This window comes from Montipora foliosa, chromosome 5 (assembly GCF_036669935.1).
Source record: "Montipora foliosa isolate CH-2021 chromosome 5, ASM3666993v2, whole genome shotgun sequence".
NCBI lineage: Eukaryota > Metazoa > Cnidaria > Anthozoa > Scleractinia > Acroporidae > Montipora > Montipora foliosa.
In genome coordinates, this window is record NC_090873.1 from 11477154 (window position 1) to 11489653 (window position 12500).

General features: G+C 40.2%; 1 protein-coding gene across 1 annotated transcript in view; it reads left to right on the forward strand.

The window, feature by feature from the left end:
• LOC138003610 (protein unc-45 homolog B-like) overlaps positions 1–12500 on the forward strand; it is a 57417-nt gene that overhangs the window by 42386 nt on the left and 2531 nt on the right. The window contains exons 26-32 of the mRNA XM_068849767.1: positions 942–1055; positions 3259–3309; positions 3782–3846; positions 4839–4956; positions 6699–6790; positions 8823–8886; positions 10054–10118. Of these exons, the coding sequence (XP_068705868.1) occupies positions 942–1055; positions 3259–3309; positions 3782–3846; positions 4839–4956; positions 6699–6790; positions 8823–8886; positions 10054–10118 (569 nt within the window). The remainder of the gene's footprint in view (positions 1–941; positions 1056–3258; positions 3310–3781; positions 3847–4838; positions 4957–6698; positions 6791–8822; positions 8887–10053; positions 10119–12500) is intronic.

The window sequence follows — 12500 nt, forward strand, 5'->3', positions numbered from 1 at the left end:
TAAAAATTGTCACATAAAAATTCCTCTTGTAGATGGGGCTTTACAAACTCTTTTTTTTCTGAGTAGTTTGAAAACAAATTTGATTGGAAACATTTCCTCTGGTCTTATGTTATTCTTAAGTGTGAGTGGAGGCTCCTTTTAAAATTACGAGCAAAACACTCCTGAAATCCCCAAAAAGCAGTCTCAAATGAATTTTGGGCTTTTGACTATACATGCAGTTTAAATTAAAACTTGAATTGACTGGCCATTGTGTAAGTGTCACGACGTTGGATATGAGTTAGCAATCACCAATCTCATATCCAAGAAGCACGAATGGAATAATTGTTTTCTTAAATTTTATTAAACTCTGAAGTTTTTCAATTATACAAAACTACTAACGTAACCAGATTCCATACGAGGTCATATGATATATGAGCTAATACCTGAGGTTGTATTTGCATATATATAGGTTATTGACCAAGCGTGAGGTCAAGATGGCTGGATGTTGGCGAAGTTTTTTTTTTTTTTTTTTTGCGTGTTAATGGACAGAGACGAAGTTGAAGTCCATAAACACGAAAAGAAAGAACGAGATCAATATCCAGCCATCTTGACCGAACAAGCTTGGTCAATAAAGGATTTATTATATGGGATAAAACACCCAATAAATTATCTTTGATCTTGCGGGACCAAGCGAGAAATCCCGAGCGGGCAGTATAGCTCCATCTTGCCCGCTCGGGTAGCCAATCACAGTGCGCGATTTGGTTCATCTTGCTCTCTCACGGAGCTAGTCATATAATGAAGTTCGTTAACAACCATCCTTAGCAACAGGCGACACTGAATTGCTACACGGCAGTAATTCTTTGATAACACTATATGCCAAATAACAACATGAAGAAATTTTAGTAGTGTTCCATAGTTTGTCTTTATACAGTTGTAGATGACTGGTTTGCTTGTTGTTTTAGGCGCTTGTGTCTCTGGCTGGCCAAAATACCGAGAAAGGCTTAGACATGGCTTGTCAAGCTTTGGCTAAAATTGCTATCACTATGAACCCTGAGGTGGCTTTTCCTGGACAAAGGGTAAGCTCTTTGAAGAGATACGCACGAAGGTAGCTCAGTTGGTTGAGCATCGGGCTTCCCTGCGGGCTCGAACCCTGGCCAGATCAAAACTTCGGATCTTAAAATAACTGAGGAGAAAGGAGAAAGTGCTGCCTTTGTAATTTCATCTGCAAATAGACTTTTAGGTCTTCTCAGATTAGGACTATGTACCCTAGGCGATTTGTCCAGGTTTGACCCAAATTAGATGCACGCGGATTTCAATAAGTGTCACAAAGTGTCCCCTCGCTCTTCTCGCCAACTTCAACATCACTTGTGTCTCGGAATACAGATAATTTACGTCACAAAGTGTCCCCCAAATGCTGCATTTAAGTAAAGATTAACTGCTGCATTTACCCAAAGCTAAAAATAATAACTCTAACCTTTACCCTTACCTTATTGTTGAAAATAGGTAGCAAATGCTTTGACTTGAAGGGACACTTCGTGGTGGATGTCAAAATTGGGCATCTAATTAGGATCAAACCTGGACATAAGTGCCGTAGGCCGTAGGATACCGTAGGATTTGTCGCAAATATCGTCCTCGTTCATAAGTTCACTGTGGGACGTCAAAGAACTCACACACTATCCGCGAATAGTAGGATACGGAGTGTCCAGTGTTGTGGCTGTTCTTTGGTAGTGTATAGATGGGTGGGTATAGCTGGTCCACATCAGCTGAATAGCTGCCAAAACTTCAATCAGCTCAAACAAACAAGCAATGTCACAGTTGTGAACGTTGCTGTGGCAGTAACGAAAATGAAAAATTCCCATGGCCTGTGCGACCTTTTCTCCGGGGCTTTACCGATTGAGCTATCAAGCTAAGTAAGAGCTCGTCCCATTGGAGGGCGAGGAAGTGAAGAGACTTCATTTGAAAACATAACGAGTTAACCTACACGGACAGAATATTGTTCAGAGTTTAGGTCATAGCAATATGAACGTTACTTAAGCAGAAAGGACAGGAAAGGTTGCCAAAATGGATTTGGACTCATAACCCCTGCGATGCAGGTGCAGCGCCGCTATGTCTGTTATATATAGGACGTTTTCGACCAACCTCTAGGGACACCAATAACAATAGGGAAATGTACGACTTCTGATGGACGAACAAAAGAAGCTAATGAGAGATCTTTTGTTTTCGTCCACCACCATGGCGGCAATGACGTCACGTGAAAACCTCCTCTAGTCTCTTCATGTTAAGAGAAAATGAGGGTGACAGATGGAGAGGTGCCTAATCCGAGCATTTCCGATTGTTATACAGACAGACAGAGAGACTGAGAGAAACATAGACAGAAAGACAGCTTTGAACTTTTGTTTCCCGATACGTCCTCATTGGCAGCTCGGGCACTTGATCACGAGAAACCAAATCGGCAGTCTCCTTACTCAATGCCAAGTCGTGCAGTGGAGGACTGTGAGGAAAACAGACCGCCTATTTCAATACCTTTCGTGTAATTCACGAAGTATTTTTCCTTATGCTGCTCATTGTGTGAAGCGTTCACAGCACCTTGAATAAAAATGTTTAGTAAGTTACCATATAGATTGGCAGCTAGAGCTTAGTAAGATGTGTAGAACATTGCAAATTTTCTCCCAAATCACTCCGGTTAATCCTAGGCAGTTGATTTCCTGTTCCCGGTTGTTGAAAAGCCGATTAACGCTAATCCCAGATTAAAAATTAAACAAGGAGGTTATTTCTCTACTCCCAATTGCTGTTTAACGCTGATTTTCGACAAAACTTTACATTAGAAGAAGTTAATCTTGAAAAACAAAATAAGCAAAAGAAACTTTCACCAAAAAGTTGAAAAAATGAAACAGAAGTTTACGCTAATCCTGGATTAAGTTAATTGGCTTTCGAACAACCGGGCCCTAGTGACAACGGCACACACTCAGCCTTGACGACAATTGACAAAGTCGTATGTTAGACGCCTCCGCTGCTAAGAGCGTCTCAGTTATGTGGGTCACCTACCAGTATTTACATTACATGGCTTAGACTTGTAACTCGATAAAAAGTTGGGTAAATGCGTCGTCCAGTCTATTTTCTAACGATGTAAGGAACCTTTTAGTAAACGTAGGGCAGTAATTTCACAAGTTTGATCGTATGAGTGCGGCATTCACAATGACTCGCCCACATTTTAACATTTTGAAGCGCGATAAACGCCTCTTCTCATACTTTACCTGCCAATCACTCTTTTCTTTCCAGTCATTTGGCCTGATTCGTCCCTTGCTAAAGCTGCTACATCCATCCAAAACGGTAAGCCTTTATGCCTCTATCTCACGTGCCAGTTGAGTTTTGAGCAGTTTACGATACAATAGTACACTCGACTCCCGATGACTCGAACCTTCATTGCAAATTAAAGAAGGATCGAGTTATCAGGAGTTGAAAATGGAGCAATTAATTTCTAAATTGCTGTAGTAGCAATCAGAACGTGACGTAACGTGAAACAAAACAAAGCAAAGCAGGTGGAGAGGTAAAGTATTAAAGGTGTATTCAACTCGAGGTACGTCTGCAAACTTTGCAGTTTTCAAAGCGAGTAACGTCGGGCTACTGTTACAAAGTTCATGCCAAATAGTCAGTTAATACGCCCTGAAGCTTCTTGTTTTGGACTGCAGTACACTTTGTTTTGATTGGTCACGCATTGACAGACGTGGTTTGAGTTATCGAGGGTAAGAATATATAGAGAATAACTTGAAGGGAAACGAAAATTCCATTTCTCTTTCTCTAGAGTTTGCAGCAATTCGAGTCCCTGATGGCACTGACAAACTTGGCCCAAATGAACGACGACGTGAGGTTAGTAGGTATTTTTTAGTTGTTCAATCACGAAGCAGAACAGTGCCATGCTATTCCTCGTGTGCTAAAAGTTGTTCAATTTATATATGTTTTGTGTGAAGTCGACTCGCGCGATAAAGGTGTTTTTGCCAGTCAAATTCATAAAGTTACATCTGTTATAGTTTTCTTGCACTTTTGTTCATTGGTCTTGCCCGTTCACCGAGAATCTTCAACTGAACGTGAAATGACCTGGGCTATAGCCCACCACTTTTTTCCTTTGGTGTTGTTTTCTCCTCAACCTCTCACCCCTCCCTTCGCATTTCCGTGATCCATACCAAAACCTACCCCCCTCCCCCCTCCTCCCTCAACTTTCAAACGTACTCCGCGGCCCCTGCCAAATCTCAAATTTTCTGGAAGACTTTAATACGCAAAGGTTCATTTAATTATTTGTTTCATTACCTCCAAAATGAAATGAAAATGAAATATGCGCGGAAACGTGTGTTTAACATGGTCGACGGTTTTTGTTACCGTGACGTTGGAGATAGAGACCTTTTGCATCGACGAGAAGGCCAAACAAGAATGGCTTTGCACTCCCACACGTGCTTTTTACAATTTGGTACATTTCTTGACGTTCTTTGCCAAACAACGACTTGAGATTTCCGAATTTAACTTTCTTTGGACTACGCAATTGCACGGCGACGATTATTTTGCAGTTTTGTTTAGCAGAGTTCAGCCCAAATTCTGCAAAACTCGGCAAAGAAATGTACTAAAATGCGTGCCGCACGTGCATTGTTCCAATTTAAACCAATAGTATGCTTGCTTTTTAGTAGCCTTCGTTATTTCTTAAACTCATTCCTATGACGACCACGACCTGCCACAATGATGGCGATAGAGACCTGGTGTCGAGCATCGCTGCTGCATTATATATTGTTCATCACTGCATCAGAAAACTCTGCTGTCACAATTCATCATTTTTTTTGTTCATTTTTCGAACACGATTTGTTGTTTTGTAGGCGGCATATTGTGAAGGAGAAAGGATTTCCACTAATCGAAAGTCTAATGTTTGAGGACCACGACATGGTGAAACGAGCCGCTACCGAGTGCATGTGTAATATGGTGATGTGTGAAGAGGTAAGGGACATACTTGCCAATTGCAATTAACTTATTATATAATAAGCTATACCCTTTTATATGCTATCGTAAAACTTGCAAATAGTTGTTAATGAATGCTCGAGTTTTATACTTGTAAATCTTGCTGCGTTTCTAAAACAAATTGGTTTGTGTTGAAAGGGGTCCAGTTTTCAAAATCACGATATCAAATCGTGCTGTGCCACCAACTACTCTTGAAAAACAATGTGTGAGTTCTTTAACGTCCTTTGGTGTTGATTAACGGGAATAGCTGTGAGACTGGGCCAACAGTTTATAGTCCTTATCCGAGAAGACTTAAAGGTCCAACTGTGTGCAGGTTCTCCTCAGCTGGTAATTACTACGTTAACCCATTCAGAACAAACGTAATGCGAAATTCTATTTCTAGATTAGGGCCAAATCTATGGAACTCTCTGAATAATACCACACGTGAGCTCCCTAGTAAGAGTTTTAAAACAGAAATCCAAAATATGCTTTTGTCTTTTCTGGCTTCTAAGGATATTTACATTGAATCGCCTTCCATAGTTCAGAAACTTATATTAACATTTCCACAATGACGGTTAATTCTGCGGTTATTTTGATGTGTTAAAGTTGCAATAATGGCGGTTATTTATTTATTTACGGACAACTGAGCCGCAAGTCGTCGGTGGATGGTTAGAATACTCCTTTGTACTTTTTTTGCCTTACGGTCTCGTCATACATTCGAGGTGTCAGTTTCCTAAAACATTCCTATTTCGCCAGTATTTATATTATGAGAATGAAATAAACATTTTAATGCTCCTCAAATGTAGTTTTGAATCCAAAAAAGTATTCTTTTGTTTAAACGTTATTTTTTTTTATGTTAGGTTCTCAAAGCAAAATCAGGTAGTCCTCTTCTAGAGGCTTAAGCTACAAGGAATTGTAAATTCTTTTGAAATTTTCCAAGTAATCCTTAGAGATAAATTTTCAACTAAACGGTTTCGGGGATTTTTTGATATTTCGTGTTTTTGCATTCTTTATCTTCTGCCGAGGTTGAAAATAGTGTTTTTGACCGAGAATTTAGACAAAGAAAAGTATGAAATCAAATCACACCAAAACATCGAAAAAGAGTGGCACCGTTTTGTATATCGAACTGTACTAAAATAGTCCTGGAAATTTGAGCTGAATCGGACAAAAACGTTTTGAGTTGTTGTTCCGTAAAAGGGCGAATCTTAGGAAATATAATACACCTTATTCCAAGATGGCCGCCATTTAGATATTCTTTTGTTTTTATTGAAATTAGTAGACCTTGATGCCTCGTTCAAGGGAAAATATTCTTTGAATTTGCAGCTCAAGAACGAGGCATCAACGGCTAATTTGGCCATTTTGGAATAAGGTCTATAAAGCCGAGAAGAAGCCAAGCTAAGTCGCGATTTTGCCCGCGACACTGTAAAAAAATGTGCTTTTCGGGGATTTTACAAAATTGGATGGACTAAAATCTTTTGGAAATCGATACTCTTAAGTCATAGTGTTCATCTTTCTTCAAAAGAAGATTTTCAGAAAGTTGATATCTTATGATGACGCCTTAAGTTTGGCTGCAGCTGTGGTGGAGTTAAACGGGTCAGTGTAAGCATCATGATTAAACACAATTGGGAAAAGGCTCTTTTTCGAGATTTAAAATTTGCCGATTGCAACGGTAAACGTATCATTGGAAAGATAAAACTTGTATAATTTAGATATTTAATCTCCATATTTTTCACAAATCGCAGGTGTTTAAAATGTACGAAAAGGAAGATGCACCAACTGAGAGAGTTAAATTAATGACGCTTCTGTCAGGAGAGGAAGATTTTGAGCTGTCGAGGTGAGACATCCAGCTTTGTTCCTCCCTTCCTCTATTCCCTCCTTCTTTCCTTCCTCCCCTCTTCCTTCCTTCCTTCCTTTCCTTCCCTCCTTCCTTCCTTCCTTCCGTCCTCTTTTTCCTTCCTTTCCTTCCTTCCTTCTTTCCTTCTTTTCTTTCCGTCCTCCCTTTCCTTCCTTCCTTCCTTCCTCCCTTTCGTTCCTTTCCTTCGTTTCCTTCCTTCCTTCCTTCCTTCCTTTCCTTCGTTTCCTTCCTTCCTTCCTTCCTTCCTTCCTTCCTTCCTTTCCTTCCTTTCCTTCCTTCCTTCCGTCCTACCTTTCTTTCCTTTCCTTCCTTCTTTCCTTCCCTCCTTCCTTCCTTCCTTCCTTTCCTTTTTTCCTTCCTTTCCTTCCTTCTTTCTTTCCTTCTTTTCCCTCCGTCCTCCCTTTCCTTCCTTCCTTCCTTCCTTTCCTTCCTTTCCTTCCTTTCCTTCCTTCCTTTCCTTCCGTCCTCCCTTTCTTTCCTTTCCTCCCTTTCCTTCCTTCCTTCCTTCCTTCCTTTCCTTCCTTTCCTTCCTTCCTTCCGTCCTACCTTTCTTTCCTTTCCTTCCTTCCTTCCTTCCCTCCTTCCTTCCTTCCTTCCTTCCTTCCGTCCTCTTTTTCCTTCCTTTCCTTCCTTCCTTCTTTCCTTCTTTTCCTTCCATCCTCCCTTTCCTTCCTTCCTTTGTTCCTTCCTTTCCTTCCTTCCTTCTTTCCTTCTTTTCCTTCCGTCCTCCCTTTCCTTCCTTCCTTCCTTCCTCCCTTTCCTTCCTTTCCTTCCTTTCCTTCCTTCCTTTCCTTCCGTCCTCCCTTTCCTTCCTTTCCTCCCTTTCCTTCCTTCCTTCTGTCCTCCCTTTTCTTCCTTTCCTTCCTTCCTTCCTTCCTTTCCTTCCGTCCTCCCTTTCCTTCTTTTCCTCCCTTTCCTTCCTTCCTTCCTTTCCTTCCTTCCTTCCTTCCTTCCTTCCTTTCATTCCTTCCTTCCTTCCTTTCCTTCCGTCCTCCCTTTCCTTCCTTCCTTTCCTTCCGTCCTCCCTTTCCTTCCTTTCCTTCCTTCCGTCCTACCTTTCCTTCCTTTCCTTCCTTCCTTCGTTCCTTCCTTCCTTTCCTTCCTTCCTTCTGTCCTCCCTTTCGTTCCTTTCCTTCCTTCCTTCCTTCCTTCCGTCCTCCCTTTCCTTCCTTTCTTTCCTTTCTTCCTTCCTTTCTTTTTTCTTCCCTACCCCCCTCCTTCTTCCATCTGTTCGTTCGTCCATTTATTCTCACTTTCTCTCTCTCTTTCTTCTTCTTATTTCTCTGCCTTGTTTCTTATTCTTTTGCGATTTCTAAGTCTTCAATAACTCAAGGACGGTGCGTACTATTGTTATTGCGCATACGTTCTGCCCATCTCCAGATACTCGGATTTCCTGTCAGTAGTGCTTACTAATACAGGGATATTTTTGCGCGGTTTAAATTTATGCGGAAAAAGAAGAACTTAGCAAATGCTCTTGGTATCCAAAACGAAAATTGGGGGTAACCATTCATTTTTTAGAGATAATTAAGCTTTAATTTGGAAATGAACGCCATACATTGCTGTGTATTTTAAAGCTTTTTGCTAATATTGTTGATTAATTATCTTTGAAAAATGCGTGGTTATCCCCAATTTTCTTTTTAGATTTTAAGACTTGTTGTGATCTGCTTTTCCCGCATATTCAAACCGAGCAAAAATACCTTTGAATAAGTAGGCACCGTCCTTAAAAACGTCTTGTAATTTTCCACTGTGAAACCAAGTATTGTCGCATTCATGTAGCCCCTTCAAAAAGGTAATCAAAGGGGTCCAGTGCTTTTTTGTTTTATCACTCTGTTTTTAGTTTTTAACACTGTTACAATGTACATTTGTTTCAATTGTTTTGAGCTTTGAAAGCACGGCCATATTAGTGTCAATCCCAAAATGCCGCTGTGTCTGTATACATGGTTTTCACTTTCCTTTCACGTTTTATGTTCCTGTTTTCCTTCTGTGATTATCAGTGTTATTTCTTTTTTAGGGCGGCCTCCGGGGCTTTAGCGATCCTCTCTTACAGTGAAAAAGTTTGTAAACAAATAATGAAGGTACTGCAACTCAAAATGTCAATCACTCTTCAGTAAGGGATTGTTGCCACTAGCGACGCAAGGATATGCACAATTGACATGCGCAATCCTAATATCTTTTTATCAGTAATGCCTTTTGTGACGACAAACGCAGATGAACGTCAAGTTATTAGTTCTGTGTATATTGCTTGTGCTTATGTAAACATTGCTGGTAAAAACCAGATTAAATCAAATTCATACCCTGTCCACCACAAAATTTAACATCTACATTTCGGGTAAATTACCTGAGGACATTAAATCTGCTGGCTCCATTGACAATTTTGAACGAAAGCTTAAAACAATTCTTTGTTATGTGCGCTTTCCTCTCCTAATGTAAGTTTTTTAACGAGGTGTTAACTGGCTGGCCTTTGCAACAAACGCCTAAAACATTATTATTACTATCATTAGGATTGTTATTATCATTAATTGTCATTGCCATTTTCATTGTCATTATCATTAATTCTCATTGTCATCAATTGTCATTGTCCTCATCATGATTATTATTAATTGTCATTGTTATTGTCATTATCATTGTTATTAATTGTCATTGTCTTTGTCATTAATATTGTTCATTATCATTTTCATTGTTATTAAGTAATGTCGTCACGTGAGGGTGTTGTGTAACCAGCACAGTAACAGCAGTGAGCAAGACAGTTAGCCACTGACTGTGGATTCTGAGCTCAGGATGGAGTAATTGTTTGGTCCATGAATTTTTTACCAGTTAGGGGCCGGTTTCTCGAAGCCGTTGGTTAAGAGGTATCAAGACCTATAGGTTTCCATGGTATGTACTTCGAGCAACCCGGGCCAGGATTATACTTGGGTCATCAGCAGACGATCAGCAGTAGCTGCTATAACTTGATCATGTTGACCTGGGCCAACTCCCACAACTTATAGTGCGAGAGGATGAAAGACATTGAGGTTACACTTCCAGCATCTGTTATTGAGTGACGACTTAAACCGCCCGGGATGAGAGGGGGGCCTCTTTCACGATCATTGGTGTCAAACGGCTTTTAGCTCAATGAAAGAGTCATAGAGTTAACCGGAATCAGTATTTACAGAACTGGTGTTAGTGGCTTCAAGCAAGGAGGTTAAAGTACTGTGGAGAGAACGGAACGTAGTACCTAAGACATTGATGTGGCTTATTTGCAGGTATCTTCGTACATGGAAATCCAAAAACAGCTGCTGGTCTCTGATAACAAGGAGTTGCGGCACAGGTACAGTGGTGAAACACTTTTGTCACTGATTGGTTTCTGTTCGTGAAAGTATAGGGTTGCTTGCAAGAAAGCTATTTCACTGTCGCATGTGACCAGTGTCTACTAGACTTGAATCGGGCGATGTGAAACAAACGCTGAAAATCTCGTTGTAAGAGACAATAACTGAAATTGAAGTTTTGTCATCCACTTCAAAGATATTCCAACGGGATTGGAACCCATGACCTCTGTGATGCTGGTGCAATGCTCTACCAGCTGAGCTGGTCAATTTATTGGGCTCATGTGCTCAATGAAAAAAGTGTATATTTGAATAGACCATTTTATAGTTGTGGCTAAGTTACCAGGCCTAACAATGGAAGCGAGGCTGCCGGTGACCCTGTTTTGATACAAACCTTCATGCTTTTGTAATGTTAATATGGACTAATTAGCGTTACAACAATACAATTTACATGATAAAAGCAGTGAGGTCTGTATCAATGCAAGGTCACCGGCAGCCTCGCAGCCATTCATAGGCTTGGTCGCTGAGCAAACAACTGTAAAATGGCCTATTGCCGGTTATAGTCGAATATAACTTTCGATCTTATCAATTCAATCTATACGTCGGAGAAAATTGCTTAAATTTTCCAGAGAAGTGCGAGGATCACTTCAATCTTTCGTAAAAGCATCTATTGTTCTATGTTTCGTTCTCTAAAAGCTGCCATCTTATTCGCATAAATGGTGAAATATTGTATAACAACGAGATGCTTCCGTGAAGCATACACTGGGTTGCCTGTGGTACGTGTTACAGAAAATCAAAAGGCACTGAATTGTGTGGTATTGAACTACAGCATTCCTGTCTCTGAAGAATAACAAATTAGGATAGTACGCACACTCTCATTGGTCAATAGCTGTGTTTAGATAAGATTCTGTAAACGCGGCTGTGACATCACACGAATTTTAATTGGCTATGGGTTGTCAGACACGCGTTTTGATTGGCTGGTAGGAAATATGAGCTTGTATCAAGAAAATCTGTTTCAATCAAGAAATAAAAAAAACAGCAGTTTCCTTCATTTATCGACTTATTTTTGAGAAATGTCTTATAAAAGTAATTGAGGGCTTTTGCCGTGTTTACATAGCCTCATCTTAACACTCGGGGAGTTGGGAGAATTGTCGAAGGTTATGCAAACCCTCGACTACGTCCTAACTGTCTCGATCCCGAGACTGGCACTTATTTCATTCAAAGGCGACAAAAAACGTAAGCAACCTTTTTTGTTAGAAGCGCGCTCAAAACTAACGAGCAACCCGGCACTTTCAAATGCCCGCGCTCACGATGCAAAACTTGTCTTTTCACTCTTAACGCTAGCAAAATATTGGGATATAAGCGATTTGTTAAGATCACCGATCGTTTCATATGTACCTCCGCAAATGTCATGTATTGCATAACCTGTACTGCCATCACGTTCACGGCAAAGGTGTGGCTGAAATTAGACATCAGAATTGGCCAAACATCAAAGAAAGTTTTAAGCTCATTTCTTTTTGTGTTACCAAGTGGTATCTGATAGCTTCTTAACCCTTTGACTGGCAGTAGTGATCAGCATGTAAATTCTCCTTACAATTTCGATGAAATGTCAGTCAGACAGGTATTGAGAATGAAGATTTCTATCAGCTTTTGAGGTGTGATCATGACATAACACCAAATTCTCATGCCTACCTAAGAAAGAAATCTATGGTACCAGTTAGGAGAATGAACGTTTCGATCTTGGGAATGGAAGGGTTAAAAATGTTTCACCTTTCAGAGGAAACAGCAGCCTGTCTTTTGCTGTTTCACCTAAACACGATGCTAAATCTCTCTCAGATTAATTGTTAACTGTCAACGTGAATGCATACAGAGCTCTTTGCTAATTTGCGCATTAAATAAACCTTCATCGGCATTGTCTGTTGTGTTGTTTGTCCTGCTTGCTTTTAAGATCCTCTATCACTTTTATCGGGTGTGGAAATCTTTTAGAGTTTCGTCTACGACTGTTGATCGCCATCTTTGATTATTAGTCATGCGTGAGTGAATTCCACAAAGCTAAATGCTTTTACAGTGCGTCTTCGTTTATTAGAAAGAGAAGTAGTCTAGATTAGGGCCACTTAAGGACGGTACCTGCTATTGTTATTGCGCATACGTTCTGCGCATCTCGAGACACTCGGGTTTCCTATCGGTGATGCTTACTAATACAGGGATATTTTGCGCGGTCTAAAATTATCCGGAGAAAGTAGATCTTAGTAAGTACTCTTGGTATCCAAAAAGAAAATTGGGGGTAACCATAAATTTTTGACAGATAATTAAGCTCCAATTTGAGAAAGAACGCCATACATTGCTTTTTATTTTGAAGCTGTTTACAAATATTATTCATGAATTAT